This window comes from Rissa tridactyla, chromosome 3, assembly GCF_028500815.1.
Source record: "Rissa tridactyla isolate bRisTri1 chromosome 3, bRisTri1.patW.cur.20221130, whole genome shotgun sequence".
NCBI classification, from domain to species: domain Eukaryota; kingdom Metazoa; phylum Chordata; class Aves; order Charadriiformes; family Laridae; genus Rissa; species Rissa tridactyla.
In genome coordinates this window covers 64,012,787-64,036,376 of record NC_071468.1, presented here as the reverse complement: position 1 = coordinate 64,036,376, position 23,590 = coordinate 64,012,787, and the positions used below count along the sequence as shown (strand labels likewise).

General features: G+C 38.8%; 1 protein-coding gene across 3 annotated transcripts in view; it reads left to right on the top strand.

The window, feature by feature from the left end:
* PDE7B (phosphodiesterase 7B) overlaps window positions 1-23,590 on the top strand; it is a 179,118-nt gene that overhangs the window by 43,559 nt on the left and 111,969 nt on the right. The window contains exons 1-2 of one of the 3 annotated variants that reach the window (XM_054197327.1): window positions 5,116-5,246; window positions 16,313-16,373. In XM_054197327.1, the coding sequence (XP_054053302.1) occupies window positions 16,367-16,373 (7 nt within the window). In that variant the 5' untranslated portion in view covers window positions 5,116-5,246; window positions 16,313-16,366. Of the gene's footprint in view, window positions 1-5,115; window positions 5,247-16,312; window positions 16,380-23,590 lie in introns of those variants that run through there. The other 2 variants (XM_054197326.1, XM_054197325.1) reach the window with 2 other exon arrangements.

The following is a 23,590-nucleotide window of genomic DNA, read 5'->3' as shown; positions in this document are numbered from 1 at the left end:
TCTTTTTGCTGAGTGACAGATCTCAGGTCCCCCAGGTGTCAGATGTAAGATACAAGTTGCCAGGATTTAAAACCATGTTTAGACAAAATTTTCAAAGAAGGTTAGAAATAGCTTTAAAGATAGACTTTTGTGACTACTGCACCATGCCTGGTCTACCTACAGAGGGCTGAGAACTTTTTAATAACTGTCCTTCCTTATAAAAGAAGCCTTGAGTTTTGACTATGTCTTGTGTTTTGGTAGATTATTAGAGAACCTCCTAAAAGCATACTTTCCCCATTATCTCTTCTTATGGGTTGTCAAGGAGACCCCGCACACTCCTGATTTTCCCTTTAAAAGTACCATTTTAATCCCTTATGTAGCTGGCTGGTGGGTGGAGAAACTCATGTCCTGGACACTTGTGGTGAAGGTCAATAGAGTAGACAAGGTTGCGGTATTTTGTGTTTGTTTTGTGGAAATGTTCAGGAACAAAATTGTAAATTATTTATTTTATGTATTGTTTCAAGTATTATGCAAAACCAATAAAAGTAAGTTGAAAGAAAACAGCAGCATTTCTGATTTTAAATATCAAAGGACAGGAAATTCTCCATCCTTGATTTCCCATTGGGATTATAGCGATTTACTGATTTGAAATTCCCTGCTTCAGTGTGATACAACATGTAAAGGATAAGCAGGATGGCATTGAATTTCGGCTTTGTTTGGTTCCAGTCAGACCCTTCATAGTTTTCACACCATTGTAAGGTGACATCCGCAAGCTTCCAAAGATATCACAGCCTGAACACTTTTTGAAAATGGATTAACGTCCTTTCCATGTTAATATTTTTCCAGGCTTCTGTGTTATTACAATAGGCTTCTTTAATCCCTTCTATATAGCCTCCAGATAAAAATAAATGTGCAATCAAGCAATGTCAAATCTCCGTGTTGAGAAGGGAGTTGGACTTAGGACAGAGTTTTCTCTCATAAAGCAATGTAACTGTGGGAAAAGCAATGTACCTCAAAATACTAACCAGGCTGGCCCACGTCATATTTAAGATGCTGTTGTTATTGAGCACCACCAGAGCAGTTCAGTAGTAGCTAAAGGGCTAGTGCCTAGCAGAGGTGAACAGGCAGCCTTGAATGAGTAGTTATGTCATCACAGCCAAGTCCAGAATGCCACTGATATGTGATGGCTTCGATTTTTGGTGGACATTCAGTGATGAACAGGACCTGTTATTTAACTTGTATGTGGTTAAGACAATAGAAGACACTTGTTTTATTCAATGATGGTGGTTTAGGAGTTAGGCGTAGAGAGGAAAGCTACCTTTCTGCTCTTCAGAAAGGCAGGGTTGAGGCATGGAAAGGCATGGTTTCTTGGGACCTGGGCTGATGGCCGCCACCTGATTTATCTGCACATGGGAGATGCTGAGTGTTGTCCACATCAGTCCCTGGAGCAATTACCGGCTGTGGAAGCTGGAATTTCTAAGCAGCACTAGCTCAGTGTCAAAAGACCTCCTAGTTCAGCTGGAGCATGATTTCCAGTGGCCAAAGAGGGCTGTCTGTCATCTGTAGATTAATTTAGCAATGGCTGGAAACTCAGCTACTCAAAGAGCCAACTTCTTATGTTACAGGAGTTAGATTTCTGGCAAACTATTATTTTTTTTCATTTATAGAATCTAATATTGCAATGAATGTTTCCCAATGTACTGACGAAGGAGGCCCCAGTCAGTTGTGAAATACCACAGTGAACGCAAGAAAAACACTGAAAAACCCACACAATAACTTTGTTATCCTTCTCTTGGATTATTGTACATCCAGATGGGAAGATTAGTCTTACTTAGAGATTTTTTTAACTTAAGGAGTTTTTGTTTGATGGTTGTTTTCGAAGTTAGAATCTCTTTTGTTTCAGTTTTATCATTTTTTACAAAGTCTAAGTATTCTGAAACAGGAATTGGGATAAACTCTGCTATGTTTTCTCTTGAAGGGAAGTCCTGAGAAGGCAGTTTTCATCTCTATCCTCATTCACATTTCTGTACAAATCCATTTAGCTTCATGCAAGATGAGTGTGTCAATACTAAATGCAGAACAGATCATCTAATAGGCAGAGCTGGCAAAGCTTGCCCTCTCCTTTAGATGTGTCCTCACGGTTCCTGTTGCTCTCGATGTGTGATGCCCGCTGACGCTCCAGGGATTCATCCAGTGGCTTCCAGATGGGGAGGGAGAAGTGGGGGTGGTGGTGATCATCTTTAGCTAAAGAATCACTGTTGTACCGTTATTATTCCCTCTGCAGATCAGAGGCGAACAGAGCCTCTCATATACTTACCAACATGTTACCTGTATGTGCTGGATTTATTTAAGCACAGAACCACAAGGAAAAAACAAATGGTCAACAAACATAGGGCTGATTTAGTAACTGTGCTCTTAAGCTGCCCACGTGCCTTTTGGAAATAAAATCTTTACAGTGTTTCTGATCGAATGTGACACTTCTTTACAAAATATCCCCCCTCAAAGCTAATTTTTCTAGCCGAAGTTGCTCAGTTGACTTTATGAGGTGAGAGTGCTCATCAGTCTGCACTATTAGTTCCTGTATTTACTCATCCATTACTCAACAAGATAAATGTAGTCATACTGTTAATGTAAGAAATAGTACACACAATTAGAGGCAACTGGAATGTTGCTCCCTGCTCTGTCAGTGGGTTGGCGACCTTTAGCAAGTTTGTGTAATCAGTCCTTTCCTCCATTTCCCATCTGTACAGTGTCTAACTGTAAAACTTAGCCGGCCTCAAGGGTAATGTTAAATAATATTGCAAAAAAACCTAACTACCATAAAAGTGGAAAGAAAAAAAAAATTAAAAAAAAAAAATCACAGATACACCAAATGTTTTCTGCGTGCAGAGACCTGTTAAAAACTCATTACATTGTTTGTATCAGTCTCAGCATGAGATCTGCTGCAGTCACTTCAGTTGGTGGGATAGCATTGTATTGCCAGCATTCCAATAAGAGAAATGCATCTGCATGCATAATACACGTGTCTGAGCCAGAAAAGTTTAGATCCAAATGCAAATTTAATGTGTTTTCATATAAACAGGTGGTACTTCAAAACCTCTTTTAATTGGAACCCAGCACATTTCCACTGAAAAACTTGTTTGCACTGAACAGCATTTTCACCTGAGTTATTAATTAGGATCATGTGGCATAAAATGAACAGTACCTTTCAGTTTTAAAATAAAATCTCCCAAGATAATTAGATATAACTTCATTATTTACATATAAAATTCTGTTTCTATTTATGTATAAATTCTGTTTCAAAATAATTTTTGTAAGTGCTAAGAAAATAACTTTAAACAAAGTTTCTAATTGCCACTGTAAAAAAAACTTCATTGTTCTTTCTTTCTAAAATGATATGGATGTAACACTTGTGATATGTGCAGTTTTATCAGAGTCATGTGGCTCAGGTATATCACAATATATAGGAAACTGTGACTCATTTGTGAAGAGCCATATGTAAGTTCTACAGACACCATAATAATATATTAATGTTTTAAAAAGCAAACTTTTACTAAGATGTGCTTTCAGATTCTGATATGGAAAGTGCTTCTGCACTCTCGATCACTGCACTGCACAGCTTCTGCAGGTACCACTGCTGCCCACAAAGTATAATTCGCTCAGCAGTCTTTACCCCCAACAAACTATAACTGTATTTTTATACTTCATTATAAGCGTTATATTTTATATACAAAGGTATGCAGCAAAATAAAATAGGAAAACTGGAAATACTATTTTCCCTACTGCTTTGTCATTTCTTTAAATCCAAGATGAAATAACAGGATTTACCCATAGCTTCAGAAAAATGGCATGTTTTCCAGCAGTTGTTTGTGAGCCTCACAGCTGTCTTGTGCTATTCACCTTGTACTCCTCCCAAGTGGTCAGATAGTCCTAATAACTATGCCCAAAGCATTATTAAAAACATCTTTTTTATTCCTTCACAAAAATGCAATGAATCTGGAGTTGTTAAACAGTTCATGCTGGCTTTAGTCACCCTGACAAGTCCCTCTATAACCAAACGTTCTGGATATCCCACATGAGACCATTCGCAATTTCCTCATTTCCGCTACCTGCCAGCCACCTTGTCGTCCTGTGGCAACTGGGAGAACATTTCTTCTGTTTTGCAAATCCAGCCTCTAACATTCAGGGTTAACACTGATTTGAGGGTCAAAACGTACAGCAGATGTTTACGCTTACAGCGTCAGCTAAACGCTATGATCAACTGCAATTGATGAAGAGTTAGGCAGATGGGCTTTCTCTGTAATCAGGTGGGCTAAATCAATCTCTAGAAATTTCTACCTCTCTTCCATTATGAACTTAAAAATCTAGAGGTCAGTTCAAAAAACTTCACCACGGTTTTAAATATGATGTAGATGTTAATTGTTTGGGAGTTTTATATGTTCTAGCATGTTCTAGCATGTTCTAGCATGTTCTAGCAAAACAGAGATTTAATTTAAAGAAATACCTAGGTAAGACATTCAAGCAATTGTCTAAAAATATACAGGGGGAATTACTTTTCTTGAAGCCTATCAAGTAAAAATTGGAATTCAAGAAAAAATTGAAAAACAGTTGATCTTAGGAGTTGTTTTTCAACCCCATCTTCTTTAACATAAATACATAATAACAGTCACACTTAAATAGCACAAGACAAAACCAAACACATCCAAAAATAAAATCCTTTGAAAAGAAAATGCTACATTGCGCACCCAGTTTTCCCCTTGGGGGCCCAGATAAAGAACAAACTATATATGGCAGATATTAGTCACATCACTTAACATGCCTCCTGTGTCAAATTCAGAAGTATGTTGATAGGGTTGGTAACAGACACTGAACACAAATGATGCCATGCATCTTAGTCAGAATCAAGCTGGTTAACACTAAAAAGCAAAGGTATTGTCTGTTTTTGTACAGATGGGTAGGGGATACAGGACAGAAACTGCACCAGTAATATGTTCACCATGTTGACTTTTGGCAGCTAGAAGTGGAAGCTATGAGCAAAACCGGGCTAAAAGACAACGTAAGATTATTCCCATGACAACAAGAGGTTAACAGGTTAACTTTTTTTTCTTCTACAGATGAAGTACAGCTCTCAGTTTCCCCCCAGAAAAGTAATATCTAGATGAATAGCGAGTAACAGGAGACATGGCCTTGCGATTTTTGCAAAATACTTGAGGTTTACTACGTACAACTGGACGACGTGTTTTTTCAAGAGAATTTATCTTCAGAAGGTAAATCCAGATAAAGGGAGGGTACCACATTCAGCCAAATCCTTTTCTGATCTTCATTTGGCTCCCATAAATACTAGGTGTTGTCTCTTTTTAGCAGTGTCTGAAAGAATAGTAACTATTTCCTTTTTTTTGTTTCCGTTACGAAGGTAGCTGGTTTAGTACAGCAGCATTCTATGAATTAATTTGTACCCTGCTTTTTACTAAATATTACCTCTCTTACATATTATGCTTTACTGTATGTTTTAGTTATTTAAAGTGTGAGGTACATGATCCTTTTTCTTCTGCAAAAACACAGTTCTTCATAATATACTTTCATGTTCCTTAGTGATGAAAACTTACTAAGAAAATGGCAGGTGAAGTGTTTGCAGTAGGGTGACTTAAGAGGTCATTTACCCTCTGATATGCTCAGGATCTTATTTGGATTACACATGGAAATGACGTCTCCAACATCATTCCAGACTTGTTTGAATACCTGTTCACAAATCAGAATTATGACAGTCACAGATAGCTATGAAATTATGATGACTTTATTTTCGCTAGACTGGTGATTGACAGCCTAAGAAAATTCTGAGTGCAAACCTGGGGGACATTTTGTTCCCATGGAGTCTTTTTGCTGTTTTTTATTCCAGTTGTTTCTGCAGGCTAAAATAAGCCTCTTTAGAGTGAACTGCTTTTACAATTTTTCTATGGGGAATCAAGATGCATATCACTTGGGAAGGCCTTGTTCCTGCGAGAGAGGAAGGAAGCTACCTGGGCAACTCATTCCTTATGTAAACCCCTATGATGAGTTTTACCACAAGTGAAAAACATTTGCAGGAGCTTTCTCCTTTACTTTTACCATCTCAAGGGCAGGCATAGATGTAGTCTTGGCTAAGAGAGATTATAATCAGAATCTGTTGAGAAGTGAGAGAAGAGAAGAAAGCAGCACTTGTGCAGCCCTTGCCATCAATACACCTGTTTTGGACTGCTGTTTTCACACATTTAAGAAAATAAATTTTAAAAAGCCCCCCCCCCCCCAAAAAAAAAAAAAAGTCTGTGCTTCTGGGAATTAATTTCAGGGAGAAAATTAGTCTTTTTAGTATTGTTCCAAAAGACTGCATCCTTGGAAACTATAACTAATATGTCAAAGCCCATGGATTTCCCTGCATCTGAAATATGTCCATAGAGATTACTGCAGTAGCATCTAAATGTTTCCTGACAATAATGGCATTGTATGGCTCCAGATATGTTATTAATCCCACTTTGGAAGTGGTCAAAAATATATGTTAGTATCAATGTCACTTCTTTTAATGCAGAAGATGCTCTTCCCCAATGTCTAATATGACAATTTTTGAAATGCAAATTTTTCCTGTCAAAACAACACTGGCTGTTTTTTAGCTCCATATGTTCTGCATGTAGAAACGTGATATACGCTGGCTGTACTTGGAGTTCTGAAAGTCATTTTTGCAGTGCTAAGGTTACTTAGTTTTTTTTGGTTTAATTTCCTGTTCTAAACTGCACTAATATAGGAGTACTTCTAATTGATAGTTCTGACTGTAGAAGCATGTGTTGACAGGCCACTGTAGATGCCCATTTTCACAGAATGTGATTGGTAACATGCTGGACAGATGCCCACAAAAATTTGTATCAGGCCATTGGTACAGGACAAATGAAGATAGCGCTTACATATTAAGATTGCTTGCAGTGGCAAAAGAGTTTAAAAATAAGTACAAGGCAGAAGAGCTCAAAATCTTTGAGGCGGGTGACCAGAACCAAATCTGGGAGTAAAGCTGTGAGTGGTTGGTGATAAGCTCAGGAGATACAGTCTGAAGTGAGGATTTCATGTTGTGACACACTGAAATCATCTACACAGCTAATGAAAACAACGCCTGAGGCCATTCTTTGGTTGTGTCCTCTTTGCACAGCAGCTGGGCCCAGGTTTCCTCAGAGCACCGTGTGATGCTACAGTGCTGCAGAAAGGATTTTGTTCGTGCTAAGTTTTATTGGCAGACATTAAACACAAAGTTGCCTTGGAGAAAGAGCAAGGAGAGAAAGAGAGAGAGTAAGAAGAAAAGAAAAGAGAAAGGGAAAACAACTTTAGAGAAAGGGAAACACTTTTAACAGGATGACCAATTTTGCAGTCATTGTATCCATGGGACCCTATGACCTTCAGACCCAAGTGGCGTGTGGTGTACAAGTGAGGAACTAGGGAAAAGCAGCTTCCTGCATTCTGCCCCTAAGTGCTTTGTTTTCACATCTCTTGATGAAGCTGGTGTTTGACCAGACCTTCCACATGTGTGTTTTGAGATTTGTTTGATGATCTCTAAGTCTTTCCTACCTTGTTTGTTGGTCCGACGTTAGTTCTGGTCTGCGTCTTTGCCAGCAGGTGAGTGAAATCAGTGGACTTGTGAACACCTGGCCAAGTTGTTGGTATGCTTTTGGCATGAGTTGTTCTCACCAACTCCCATTCCTTAAAAATTAATTCCTGGAAAGGATGAAACAGTGCTGCCTCGGTGAGTGCCAATGTTTTAGGGAACCAAGAATGCCCAGCTCTTGAGAAGAAGGTGGTCACCAGCGCTTGGTACTGCTCACAGTGTGCTGAGGGAGATGAGTCTTACTAGGTAGGACGACACCAGCACTCAGTTGTCTTGTCCTTCCTGAGACTGTGCTTTTGTACGCAAAGCATACAGTATGCAGTGGGCACACACAAATAAGCAGGTGCCAAAATTCATCCCACGTTGCTCTGAACTGTCTGAGCGGACTCCTCAGGAGATTCATTCTCCCACAGACCTTGGATTTACTTCTTGGAAAGAGTGGTGTGTCAGTCGGTACTTCTGAGGCTTTGACCCTTCCAGTAGATCAGTGGGAAATACGTGAGAAAAACACGTGGTTGAAGTGGAGACCTAAATTTTCGCAAATTAATCCAATATTTTCCTCTCATTAGATACTTCAATAGAAAGTGAAAGATAAAATGGCAGTGACCATAGAAAGCAGCTAGGAAAACAGCCCAGCTCTGCAACTCAGAGGAGGAGAAAAGACAATTATGTAGTCCAGAAAATGTTTAAATACAGAGAACTTTGATGTTTCACATCAGAGCAACAGTAAATAGAGACAGCGAATTTGCCTTTTCCCTAGTATTGATATTTTCCTCCCATCTTCCCTCCCACTTAGAACCGTTTTTGTGGTGGGAGGATCCGTTACGTAACCTACAGATGTTTTACATTCTTTAAAATGTAAACTAGAAAATTAACTGTAGTACAGATTCATCCCATGAGGGTAAAAAAATTAGTCTACTCTCTAACGTTTCTTGGATGATGGCACCCCCTCAGAACACGCCTGCGAGTTGTGCCTTGCCTGCTAATGTACACTCGACTGTGACTTATTGCTTATTAAAACCCAACATTTTTATGGCTTAGTAATTCCAGATTTGGCTCTCAGTGCCCATGTTATAAACACTTAGAAGTAGGGATGCCATTTTGAAACACTGACAGATTCTCAGGGGGTCAGGGCTACTGGCGCCTCCCTAATGAAGTCACACACTGTTAAACTTTTTTTTTCCTTGACTGAAGAAGAAAACAAAGCAGTTAAACTGCTATATCCATTTTCCATTAATCCATTTCAAACCACTCTTAACCATAGTAAATCACAGGTTTGTGAGAAAATGAACTGACTAAAGGTTCACCTCAGGCTATTTAGCCCACAAACAAGTTGCTGACTACTGGCAACAATGGTCGGTTGGGAATTATTGCTCAATTTACTTGTAATTACTTATTTTGCTGTGTCTTCTGTTTAGACTAGCTGAGGGTCTAGAGCATGGTAAATTCCAGAATAAAAAGCATTGCCAAGGTGCTGCCGGTGATTGACACTGACAGTGTCGAAAGGTTATTTGAGCAACGTGTTGAACTTCCTGGAGGGAAGAGAAACCTTCTCTATTGCTGGGAAAGCTTGGAAAGGGAGGAACTCTCAAAACAAGTCTGCCCAGGCATAGCTGTTCTACTCTGCAGAAATTCATCCGGATGTTAGTAGAACCTGAATTTTCAGCTTAAGTATGCCTCAATTCTGATACTTAATAGGCAAGCTGGAAACTATACCCACGAAATATGGTAGAGCTGCAATATAATAGTTGCAATGTAATAGTAGTAATTTGAAGAGCAGCAAATGTAGCATTCTGGCTGCTAATAGTATTTTAAAGGCAAATGTCAGTATGCTATGATTACACCACATTTATAAATGGGTGGGCATACACACAATGCATTCCAGTTCAAGATAAGTGTTCTTTTTGCAGTCCAATTTAGTGGAACACTTAACTTGCCAACTGTAGGTCTAAATTTTCATGTAAGTATAAGATTTTTTCTATAATCATTACGGGAACTGTTAATAAGGCCTGGGGAGGTAATATGTAAACAATCACAATTTTTATACATCTTGGACAATTTTGTTAGCTGAAAGAATCTAGTGTTATTCACTACCAATGGGAATGTTTATATACGCAATTCTCAAGTTGTATTCATTATACACGTATTTTCATGTAAGAAAGGCTAAGTAAAGCTCTTGAAGAACTCAGAGTTGGCAATTCAAGGTCATATGAATAGAGAGGGTGAGATTTTTGCACTCATTCACTCCAGAGAAAATTGATCAAATGCAGGCCTGCTAAATTTAAAATAAGGTGTGATATTGAGAAAATAAGCTTTTGTCTCTAAACAAAAAACTCTCTAAAAAATAAAATCAATGGTTTAATTTCCTTTGCTAAGGCCAACAAAGGCAATGGGTAGAGATTCAGCAAAATTGAGATGTATTTGACATTTAAGTACATCTCAAGATTGTGCAGAGTATTGGTAGGAAACTTCCTTGTTTTACATAAACATTGATTTAATCTCTAACAGATATTATTACAAGGCTTTCAGTTTGGGGGAGGTAATTGTGAAAAGGCTGCAGGCAGGACATATTACTTATGTCAGTCTGCTCTGATAGTTCCTGTACTTTCTTTTGTCCCTGTCAGAGAGGGGAGACAGAACTGGAAATACCGCAAGTATAACAAGGCATTGGAAATCCTACAGTTCCTACACTCTGGTATTTCATTAGCATTTGGGATGAATCCACCTTAAATCTCCTCCTAGGCAGCCTGAAGACGAAGAGCATGAGGCCTGACTCCTTATGAATCATTGCCCTTAATTTTCAGCTATTTATATGAGTGGCTGTTTGGTTTTATAAAAAATTGATAAAATTTATTAAGTAGTCTTGCCTTTCACACTAACAGACTTCACATCTAAAAATCCTTAGGTAACTAGAATGATACTTTTACATACTAGAGGACTTTATTCAAGTACTTTTTAAAGGTGATGGAGAAAACAATGTAATAGGAAAACAAAAATATGAATAAACATAGCAGGTTTTGTCTCCGAGATCATCCGTTTCTTCATAGAAGCACAGACGCTGTTTGCTCTGACGTAAATTCTTTTAATCAGTTGTGTCTATGAGTGCTCTTTTAACTCTGATTTCTAAAGGAATGAGAAATTATGTACAGTATTGGGGGGGGGGGGGAAGGGGAAGGAAAGAAAAAACTCTTTCACCAAACTTTGTTTCTACTTTCTACTATCGGTAAGAGCAAAGCATATTAACTTAAGGTTACTTTAAAAAAAGAAATCAGATGGATTCTTAAAAAATATTTGGCATGCAATCAATCTCCAATTAACACATCTCCTCCATTTGGAGGTATAATAATCCCTTTCACCTTCTGCAAAAAGAAAATGATCCAATCTTTATTGTCATGTTTGGCTGATCACGTCCATGAAGTACTTCACTGATTATTGCAATGTTGGAAGAGACATATATGTTGAATACCATACTTGGGACATGCAGAACAGCAGCCTATAAGTATGGTTCCTACTCCAATAACCTTTTAACTCACTAAGACGGATTTTCATAAATTGGTTGTCTGCAGCTTAAAAAGGTAAAAATTGTGCATGTTCAAATTTCATGCCAGGAAAACTCTTATTATATTTTTAAAACACTATACACTCTAAAATTATTAAAATTGTTAAATGTTAATCATATGCATTTAATAATTAGGAGATTAACATGCCACACTGCAGTTCTCATGCCAAACAGTTTCAGATTTTTACTTGCTGAATTTTGCCATAGGTGAGAATTTGTTTCAATTACTTGATTTGCATCTCTCTTCTTAAAACACGTAATGTTTAAATTTACCATACAGATAGAATTTGGATAGAATGACTTCAAAACCAATTTTTTCATAGATAAAGTTTTCTCCATGACATAAAAAAAAGAAAAACTAAGGGCATATTCTGTCTGGGGTATATACACCTTGTTTATTGCTACATATGTCAAATCCTCAAATGCAGGTGGTGTGAGCCCAGGCACGCTGGAAATGGAAACCCAACCTATGAATGATCACGTAATACCAGAGAAGTAATATGAGATACATTACTGCATTAGTACAACCAACCAGAGTAGATTTTTCCATCCGCTCTCTGCATGAACTTTTTGTCTGCCTGTTGTGCCCTACTTTTCTGCAGTTTTACTTATGCTGTTTTGGCATGGGGCTCCTTGCAGAAGACTTCCTGTTTTCCTGTGTACTCCTTTTAGTATCTCGCAAAGAGGTCATCTTGCCTGAGAGCACCCTCCTCCAGCAGAATCTTTTGCTATGGAGGATGGTGCCTGTGTAATGTGGTATTTCTCTTTTCCGACAGGTGGTACTGGGCCATCATAGCCAACCAGGCTGGCCTCAAGCTCTCCAATTTACTTATCTCACCAAAGGACCCGAGTTCATGTCTTATTTCTGCAGAATATCATGTCCTTTCATCCCTGTTCTCTAACAGCAACGCTCTCATTCTTTTCTCTTTGTTTTTTAAGCTCCACTTTCAGCTATTCCATGCTTCAGTCTCTTTTTCCATGGGGGACTTGTAAGTCCCTTTCTAGTTTACTACATTTCAGCTTGTGTAACAGACTCAACATCATGGCATGCATCTGATCTCAAAAAGAGAGTTGAGAGTAGATAATTTATTAATTTATTTTCTTATATAAATATAAATACTTTCTCACATGCATAACGAATTGCAGGCTGCAATCCTACATGGAAATGCATCTGTATTACTGAAAATATTATTAACTGAAAGTAACTATACTTTCCTCTTCTCCAGTAAGAGAAAAAAAACCACTGTCTAGTCCAGAATTCAGTGATTCAAGAGATGTGAAGGTATAATGAAGATTTGGAGGTGTGAATTTTACTTGTATTTACCCACTTCTTTGTTAAATATGACCATTTCCAAACACAGCACTGTTTTAAGATTTTTCAACAACAAATCCTCTCTCACTTCAGGGGAAGTGAAAACCGGTGGTACTATTTTCAGCAGGGCTGCCTCTGTAAACTCACCAGTCCAACATGCAGGACTACATACAGCAGAGCCAGTCCCACCAGTGCTGTAGTAGTCCTAACCATGAAGCCCAAACTGAGATTTGATACTGTGTTCAGTTTTGGTCCCTGCTATCCAAAGAAAATGGGGACAAGCTGGAGAGAGTCCACAGAAAGGCCACCAAGATGATCAAAGGACTGGGAAGTCTGCCGTATGAGAAAAGGCAGAGGGAATTGGATTTGTTCAGCCTTGAGAAAAGAAGGCTTAGGGGAGACCTTATCACCACGTTTCAGTATTTCAAGCATGGCTACAAAGAAGATGAAGACTCCCTTTTTACAAGGAGTCACATAGGGAAGACCAGGGTTAACGGGTACAAGTTATTCCAGGGAAGATTCTGATTAGACACAAGAGGAAAATTTTTCGCGTTGAGAACAACCAGCCATTGGAATAATCTCCCCAGGGAGTGGTGGATTCCCCAACATTGCACTGTTTTAAGGTTCAGCTGGACAGGGTGCTGGGCCATCTTGTCTAGACCGTGCTTTTGCCAAGAAAGGTTGGATCAGATGATCCCTGAGGTCCCTTCCAACCTGGCATTCTATGATTCTATGATTCAAAATATCCCAAACTCAGAGATCATTTAGATCCAAGAATGTGATTTATCATATTTTTAGAGAGTGAGTTCTTGGAACTTTAATGAGCTTCAAATATAGGACAGGACTATGAATCCAACCTCATCATAGATTTCAAGAAACAAAGTTCAGAGGCAGCTCTCCTGTTTGAGTTCATTGCTCTTCCTAAGTGGATAAAATGTTTGGTCTTTACAGCTCACCATTGATACCCTTCTCTAAAATGGGAACAGAAAACTGATACCTTCTTCCAGACCTGACTACTATGAATACAGCTCATGCTGCTTATAAGCAGCAGCTTCCAGAAGCTGTTTAGCCAGTCTTTAAAAGAGATGTCATATTCCCCTCTCAGCTTCCCCAACAGACATATATGGTGATCTACACGTGAGCAATAGGTCGGCATATGTACAGCAGATACGTCTGGGGTTATTCTTCCTCCTGTCCCTGCTTTCTGACTGGTTGAAATTAAAAAGTAGAATAACGAGCATCTAATGGCAAATTCCTACGCCTGCTCTTTGATGGATCCACTACTGACCCTGTAGCCAACTTAGAAACTTTCAGGAGAGAATGAGCAGCTGCTCTGGGACTAGTTTGGAAATGGATTGGGACTGGAGAGACTCTTGGCCTCATCTCTCAGTACCAGCCCTGATATACAAGCAGGCGGAACAAACCCAAACCAGAAAGGGAAGCAAGCCAGGCCAGGAAAAGGACAGGAGAAGCTTATCCAGCCCTGGCAAGGATTCATAGCAGTGGTGGCAAAGTCTCAGTTTAATCCTAACGATTAAATCCTGAAGTCATTCCTTACTTCTTGTTCATGGAAAACATTTTCTAGCAGCAAAAATGCCCAAACAACTCTATTTTTTGGATGAGTAAAAATGATTCCCTGCTGCATTTCTGTGCCACTTTACACATCCAGGATCCAACTAAGTCTTTTTTAGATGCTCTGAGCAGTTTGGTAACAGCTTATTTTTCATCCCATTGATGTGTACCTATGAGCTTTTACTGGCATCAGAATCTAAATTGCTGCTGCAGAAGCTTTTTCTCCTGCTATTTCCAGCTGCAGTGGTAATAGAGAAAAATCTCCTCGGCTGACTGCTGTAGCATGATTTTCAGCCAGTTCTGTGGGCTGCAGGGGTTAGGGGAATTCAGGGAAGTCTATGAACTTGTATGCAGTTATCTGACTCTTACTTGCAAAGTTTTCAAAGTTCATCCATCATCATAATGGATCCTGTGGGATGTTAGCGGACTCTCAGGAACATTAGCCACTTTCCCAATTTCGTAACACTAGGACTGGTGAATATTGTTAGATATTCTAAGACACCATTTGCCATCCTGAAATGCGATGTTTACATAAATATGTCTGGAACACACAATATGTCCGAGGCACTAAACCAGAAATAACCAAGGGTTTTCAAAGAGCAGCTTAAATACAGGTGTGAGGCAAGCAGTGAATTTTGGCATGCTTTCTTAAATCTGTGTTTGTCTAAGTATATTTATGGTGACGAAGAAGAAGCTGGGACATTTCTGTGAAAAGATGACCATATCTTAACATTCTTCCCAGAAGAATAAATAGTAAAACTTCTGTGTCTCCTGACAGGGACCTGGTATAAGCGCATTCGTAAAATTAACTTTGAAATGCTGGGCGTTGTTTTTCTTTTGCAATTTTTCAGTAGTATGTGCTCCCATCTAGGAAGGTTAATACAGGCATCTGTTTGCTCTTTTTAGATGTACTGATCTATGAAAAGACTTTGTGTGGGAGATGGGCTTTCGTTTGTTTGTTTGTTTGTTTGCATTTATTTCAGTGTAAGGGAGGTGAAGGGTATTTTAAAAATAGTGAGTTCCAAATGTGTTGTTCATTTATAAAACTGTTGCTGTGTTTCTTCTTCTTTGAAGCTCTGGGATTTTTCACTTCCCTGATTCTTTGTAGGTTTCCTATTTGCTGCAAATGTCACTTCTATTAACAAAAAAAAAAAAAAAAAGACAGTAAAGACAGTACAAACCACTTTGTCTCACGTGAGACAGAAAGCCAGAGGTGCTGAAAACAGGAAACTGCATAAGAGAGAGAAAGGAAGAGGAAGGGAGATGGATAGCGCTCTGTTTTTTCTAAACTTGAACGACTGTGCTTTTATTCCCCTTTTATTCCCACTTGGTCATAGATACCAAAGTCATAAATATGCAGATAAGGAAGTACAGACCACTTTTACCTATAAAATATGAGGCTGTCCCTGAGCCCCTGTCATGAGCTTTGAGTGTAGTGTTACAAAATTGAATCTTTTTTGTAGCACCTGAAGCAACCATTACTGAAGTGAGTGGGATCTGTACACTCACTGACTTTAATTGGAGCTGGATCAGACCCATGAGCCACACCAATTATGTTTCTCCTGGCAGCTAACCTGACATGCTTGTCTGAAAAATGATGTTTTCTCTTTGAAAACAACGCCAACACTTTTGCATTTTGATCCTAACTATAATTATATTCCTTCTCTGGGTTTGTACAGGGCCATCAGCCCTCATAATATATCTGTATATGGGAATATTATTTTTCATTAACAAAACACCATAGACATGTAAATTATCTGCACTTTACAAAAAACAATTTTACTCACAGGTGTTACGGAGAGTGCAAATTTTGTGAAGTGACAGTTTTCCTTAATAAATATCTTGAGTTGTGCTTTTTTTCAAATAAATTTGTTTTACAGAAATACAAATTATTGAATCAGCAGTGCTGTTTGTTTTGTTTTCAGTTGAATCATTTTGCAGATCCTGTTTAGGGTGCAGCCATCTGACAACTAAATCGGTATACTGGAGAGGGCTGCAATGTCTACCAGCGGTTAATGAGGCCTCCTGTAGAATTGGGTCCAACAAACAATAACATGAATCAAGCAGTTTCTTGAGCCAGAGCTACAAAGGTAATAGGTGTCCATTCTTCCTCACACTTTGGCTACTTGAAAATCTTCTGATTTTGGCATTTTTAATAACATGTCTCTGAACATCTCTAGTGACAAACATAAACAGAGGTAACAGAGGAGAAGGTCATGGATAATACCACAGAGTCTTGAAATAAATATATCCTTTTTTTTTTTTTCAGAGGTGCGGAGAAATCTCATTTGATAGTCCTGACCAGAATGCCAAATGTGTTCGCATGCTAGGTAAGGGTAAGAATCTTTTCCTCTTTTGATACAAATATGTGGAAGCAAGTTTAATTGGGGATTTCTTTTCAAAAGTACATGACAATGGCCGTGGTGATTCACAACGGCATTTAGATAGCTCATCCACAGGTAGTCCTCATTAATTTATTCTTTATGGTGAATTTTCATTTACTTAAACAAAGTATTTTTTTTCCAGTAGTGCCCATCCACTTAGATGAAAATATAGCTGTACCAACACTATATTTGTAATCTCGGAGGTACTCAATTCCAGAACTTCTATTCAAAAGCTTAAAATCTCTGTAATCAAGCTAGATGTTTAAAATCAGCCTGGGGAAAATGTGAACTTCTGTAGACTGCACAGCTTTAATGTAAAGGAGCATTTATTTGCTTTGAAAGAAATTATTAATTTCACGAATATATATCAAATCAGCTGCATCAATCGGCAAAATTTCAACCATTGTGATTTTACAGATTTGTGCCAGAGCAGCACTTTGCCCGTCATTTGTAAAAATTTATATTAACCAGAAGTGTCTATTCTTTGGAAACAATACAGGAATGTTCTGCTGTGTTTCATTAATTTCTGTGACCAGTTTTATTGTATTTGCTTGTTTCATCTTCAATGACAGTACTGAAACAGTAACAGCAGGATTAGTGTCACAGTGGAAGACAGGGAATAAGTGTCTAAAAACCTAAAAAATAATGTTTACTCAGAAAAAAATAAATCACAGAACATGAGGATTAGGCTTTAAATGCTGAAGACCTTTCACCTGCCAGGGTTGAGATAAATGTATGCCATAAGTCAGAGCATTGCATCTAATAACACAAAGACTGAAATAGTCACAATTTTAAAAAATGCAACTGGCAATGTCTAGGAACTTAATTCCCATCTGGGTGCATAGCTGTGTTCTGTAATAACAGATTATGTGGTTTGTTGTTTATATTCATTAAATCCTATTGTCACAATAGACTATAATTGCTGCAGAGGAAATCTGTCATGCTTATAATGCACAGATCCCAACAGATGAACTGACACAATGGGCTGTAATGATCTGTTACATCAATGATCCATGGTTAGAGGTTCTTAATGGAACAAGCTGACAGAAAAGATACACTTGTGATCCTTTATCATGACAATTATAATCTACAGCTTAAATAGCATTGAGTTCATAATACTGAAGTTCTAAGGAAATTATATCCATGCAAATGTTATTATCCATTAGGCAAAAAAAAAAAAAAAGCAGGGGGTGACGGGGTAGTTGAGAACAAAAAAATGACCTGAAGATGAAAGTCTTCTGCACAGGTTGGCCGTTTTTATAACAAGTCAGTCCAAAGTCGGGAGTTTGGCATCATCCTTAATGCAAATGATTCTTTAGGAGCAGTGAGCAGAACAAGAACTCGTTTCCATTACATGTATTATTATCTATGTCTTGTAGTAGATGCATGTGCAAGAATGAGAACATATGCTGTGCTCTGTAAAGAAACTGCTAGGAATGTAAAAATGACTCCAAGGGGTCATGCCAAAGGTGAGACTGGCTTTCAGAGGTTACATCTCTTGTATTTAAAAATATTTCGCCTGCTATTATTATTCTTCAGCGTCTCTAACAAATTAAGCACCGTGGTGTCATATATAATATAGGATATTACATTTCACCCCAAGGTATCCCAAATAATGTGCAGAGCTGAGGTTATTCTAAGTGCAAATGGATATCCCACAACTGGCTCTGTAAGAGGTATGGGAAGTAGAAACTAGCGTTACATGGTTGCTCTGAGGGCAGCTACTGGAGAAAATGTTCACTGTCTTGATTTATCACAGACATGTGTGTGGTTCTGGTAGCGCTATAAAGCCAGAGGGTGTCCATTCTGGTACCTCTCCTTTCATACTGAACTCTGTACGGAAGAGCAGGAGCCAGAAATCGTGCAACCTAAAAGGTCTAAGACTTTGCGCTGAATGCGTCATGTAGTGTCCAATTTCAGATTTCACAAGAGAATTGAATTTCCAAGAGAACAAAAGACAAAGCTTGTCACTGATCAATGCAAAGCTGGCATTATAAGATCTGTGGGTGTAACTAGTGAACAAAGCACAACGTGCCTTCAGAGAGGGACATCTTTCTGACTGCACGGTCTTTGAAATGTGCTGAAACAGTCATGCTGTCATTTACTGTAACAGTGACACAGTGCTGACAGAAATCTAGAGGGCAAGTCCCAGAAACTGCAAGAGGATAATTACTTAGTAAGGAAAGAAACATGGGAGTCTGGAGTACTGACTCTTTCTTCAGAGATCTTTGACGCAAGACTAGTCCATACATGGAACTGTACATTATTGAGCAGTACTCTAAAATGGTAACAGCTGGTTTTGTCAGAAAAGGTCTGTATCTGGTTATACTACTGATTCTGGGTTAGCTTCAAATATAAAGTTTTTTTATGAGTAACCCTAGGCTTGCTACTGTGAGTCCACATTCCTTGAGGTAACATGGATTATGTGGATGAGGTTCTTTTTTATAAAGGTTGAAGAAGAGGGGTTATTCTATTCCTATCTTCCTGCTGGAAAGCAAGAAACAAAGAAATGCCTAAATGTTTCCAATGGCTATAGTGAAAGTAGGTAACTTTTCAATGGACTGACTGGATATCGCTCAGCCTGAGGTTAAGAGTAAAAGAACCAGTTTAATGCCTCATCTTTCAGCATTGAAGTGGTGGATGTTTATAATCCAAGTGTGAAAATTAACTTGAACAACTAAATTAAATGGTAACAGAGCAATGCTTCCTGAGGACATAATAGATAATGACTATGTGCTCTGCCCAGGATATGTTTATTATCAGTGTAATGATGTATAATAAAATACTTAACAGAAAATTATGTTCTCCCTCTTATGCTTTACATTGAGCTTATTTCTCTACACTTCTATATGCTATGCTAGTTAAAGCAACACAACATTTGTAACTGTCACAGAAGAAAGTCAGTCAGTGGCCCACCTTAGCTTTTTGAGGGAGGAACAGTGTTGAGTTCCTAAATCTATCACAGATTTCTTGAGCCTGGCATTGACTAAGGCTTTAAACCTCCCTGCATGTGTGTTGTCCTTTGAAAAATGGGACGAGAAGTGCTTCCTCAAGTCTTAGGAACAACAAGAATAAATTTGTAAGTACAATGAGAAGCTGAGTTACTATTGTAAAGCAGGTCATAAATATACCACACTGTCAATAAAAGTGTGTTGTCACAGGTTTCTCTTGAATCTCCAAGTCTCTTCAGAGCCACCAGTAGCTCATCAGCAGTTCCAGTGCAAGGTAGAACATCTGCACTCTTCTGCTTAAATTGGAGCTGTTATCCAGTTACTGAGGGCACTTAACCGAGATAAAATTGCTAGATAATGCTGAACTGGATGTCAAAAAGCTTTTGCTTTATGCTACATTCTTGAAGTTAGAACCCTGAGCTCCTCATGCCCTTTATTTATAATGATTTGGACTTGCAAAAACTATAGTTGGCACAAACATTGGGCATATAGCGGGGTACTCACTATGTGTTTTTTAGTCCAGATATTTATATCATGAAGGGCAGAAGGGAACTACCCCTCTCCCTAGAGCACCCGCTGCTGTTTTCAATGGCACAACCTGTGGTTAATTTTTCCCATATGTAGACAGGCAAATTCTGGGCTCAGACATGACACAATGTCATATCATGCAGAGATAATTGGGTTAGTTTGCTGTGAAAATTGCTGGTTGGATGCCTGAGCTAATTAACTCTGCTGGGAAGAATTGCATACTAGCTTGGAAGAGTCCAAAGTTAAGGCAACTTACCTGGTTCTCACATCTTAACTAACTCATCCAAAGCTAACTCTGTAACCTCTACATGGCAGAGCACTGAGTTTTATGAATTTATCCCGGAAAGAATAACGTTCACATACCAGGCTCTAGGATTAGTAGAGAAGGGAGAAGTTCTGCCAACTAGAAGAGAAACTTGAGTGTGTAAATAAATACCAGTTTATACAGAACAGATACAGTTATCCTTATATTTGCTGTATAGAAACTAGGCAGCTGCACTCATCATAACACATACAAAATGAAATCATCTCATCAGTTTTAATCTGTTCAACCTTACTGATGACAGTAGAGTAAGGGGGATGGACGATAAAAGCAAATTATCTAGTTTGTTGCTGTAGTAACCAGTCTTCCACTGGCGGATTTGGTCTTTACTCCTTACTGAAACGCTGGGTAGATTTTGAAGAGGTCACGTCTCTTGCTGGACAACTATGCTGACTGCAGAGATTTTTCCAGGGGAAATATGAATTGTACTCCTTAAGGTGCTAGCTAGTAAGATGAAAACAGAACCCTTCCAGCTGCCCCATAGCAAACGGCTGAGGTGCTTTCATTTCATTATGGTAAATTCCGCACAGACAGGAATAATGTGGGTGAGTTTTGTTTCCCTTTTGGTGTAAACTTAATCCTTGCAGAAGCAGACAGATGAATCCTTGTTTGGAATAAAAGTAGTTTCCTCACAAATAGCCATTTAAATTCATCCAAGAAAAAAGCAATCCAAAATAAAAAAGGTGGGGGGTGGCACTTTTTTTTTTTTCTTTCCCCAGACTACTAGAACATAACTCTGTTGCTTTGGGGCAACAGACTTCTCCATATTTCAGCACAGAGAGGTGCCTACCTCCCTTCCCCCCTAAAAAAGTGGCTTTGTGGCATACTTTACCCCTTATTACCTATGGAGAGTTATGGTTAAAGCATTCGGCTTTTGGCCATGAAATGAGTTTCGTGGATCCAACTTCGGTCTTGGTGGCTCTTTGCCCACAGCAGAAAACCACCACACATTTGAACAGAGTTGGCAGCCCCAGCTTAAGAGAGAGAGACATTACTGGAATAACAACTGTGTTGAAAGCCAGGACTGAGGGGCACTGGCAAGGCCCGGCCTGGCTGGCCTCCGCCTTGCGTAACCGCTGAACTCACCTTCACTGGGGAGGAGAAAAAAAGAAATCTATTAAAATCTGCTTTGAGAAACCTAGTCAGGTAAATAACCGTGTAACATAGTGGGGAAAAGGAATATTGAAGAATAGTTAAATGTGTGAATTCGCCCTGAGGCGGGGGGAAAAAAGAAACGAGGCGGCTAGGCAAATGTGTCTGCCCTGGTCAAGCTTTGCGGCTTTGCAAAGCTTTCTGGAGCCCTCACTGACATCATGTGAAATGTGACCCTTTATCTCTTGCACAGGCAAAACTTCTGCTGAAACTGATAGGCATGCCTGAGCAATGTCGTTCTGAATAGCCAAATATACGGACTATTTATATCCCAGTCATTAGAAGACTTACACGTGCACTTGACCTTAAGCAGACTGGGCGTTCTATCTGCGCAAATAACATGACAATAAACACATGAATTAATCTTTGTAAAATGAAGCAATATGCTTGTGGGAAAAAGGCCTAAAATCTACAGTGACTGGCGAGAAATCTACGCTCATCGCTATGCTGCCCATCAGGATTGCTCAGAACTTTATAGCAGTGGGAGGGGGAAGGCTTAGGATGTCTGCTACAAAAAGATAGGTTTCTATTCCATGAGCAGCTTGCAACACAGGATGAAAGGAAGCAGGGTTTTTTCCACTATAAAGCAATGGTGTGAATGCGTACAGAAAGATAAACGCTGTGTCTCTTTTTGATATCTTGTTAACATAGATAAATTCAAGTCTAAACATATAAGCCCACACTATAAGTTTTTCACTTGCATTTTATACGGTAACTGCCAATGAAAGTCTCTCTACAAACAATTTATTCTGTTGAGAACAGTATGATGTAGATAAGAACTCCGGAACTGTAGTTCTTCCCCAGTTGAGTAGACAAAAAGAAGAGATTTTAAGTAACTTCTAATATTTTTTTTTCTAAAATATCATTCCCGTATATTAACACACTTTAAAAATAAGACTCAACTCCAGATCTAACCATTATGCTTGTGAACACATTTAAAAATTGGTACCTCTGAGACTTTGCCATCATCAAAACAGAGGCTTATTGCTCCTTCATGTCACTTAAGACCTCCTCCCCAAGTCGACTGTCTCGTCCTGAAACACAATATTTTCTAAATCTCACACTTTCTCCAAGAATGCTCTTGATTTGTTTGCCATAGTGGTAGAGAGGAGGCTAACGACTGGGTGCATCACGCCATGGAAGGCCCCAGTCAAGATGCCAGGCTGCCTACATTTGACTGTAGTTTGGAGACAGAAAGTGGCAAACCAGCGGGCACAAGGGCACAACAGAAACTTCTTTCTCAAGGAATTTACAGTGTACACACACCGTCGTTGTTCCACTTCATCACTGTGTTATGGTTTCATGCTAAACAAGTAGGGACTCTTTGTCTTTACTATCACGACGTTTGTGTCCAAAACCACCAAGAACATAAATATCAAAACTATCTTCTACTTTCATGACTATTTGATTAATTTCGTTAACAAACCATAAAAAGATAAAATAAATTTAAAAACCTGACGCCCTTAGTATATTTTAAGGAGCCGTTTTCTAATACCATCTTATTATTGCAGTAATTTTGATTTAATTACTATTTTAGGTAATTATATAGACTGGTAGCTGAGTGACAGTGACCACCTGTTTATCCTGTTCTGTCCTGTAAATCAGGTCAGACTGAAACCACTTGTCTTGAAGTATTCTGACTCTCAGAAGGGTGCTCAAGGAGAAGAAAACTGGCAGTGGCATTTTGAGCAGGCATGTAAAACACTTTTCTAAGTATAATTTCTGGTTGTTGTTTTTCCTATCACTTAAACATTAACTTGAACCACATATAGTTTCATCCTATGTCTGAGCTTGGTGCAGGAAAGAAATGGGGGTGTCAGGGGGACTTAGAGGGAACACAATAATGAGGATTTGACACCACCTATATGATGTAAACACACCATGATGGTTTTGTCTAGAAGAAATAGTTACTATGTTGCCCACATCTACAAAAGCCATTCATTGGGACCACGGGATCCAGTTGAGATACCAAAACTCAAGAGATTATTAAAAAGTCCCCTCTCCCCCGACTAAAAATACCCCAAACCCCTGACTCTTCAGCTTCTCTTTCTATCAAAAAGACTTTTTGCCTTGTCTGAGAATCTCACCACATGTTCTAGAAAAAACAGAGGTTTGTAAGTTCTATCCAGCAGTTGCACTCAACACATGGCTACAAATACTAGCAAATTTAGTGCAGTGTGATGCCAAGAAGTACCAAACTTTTTGTCCAA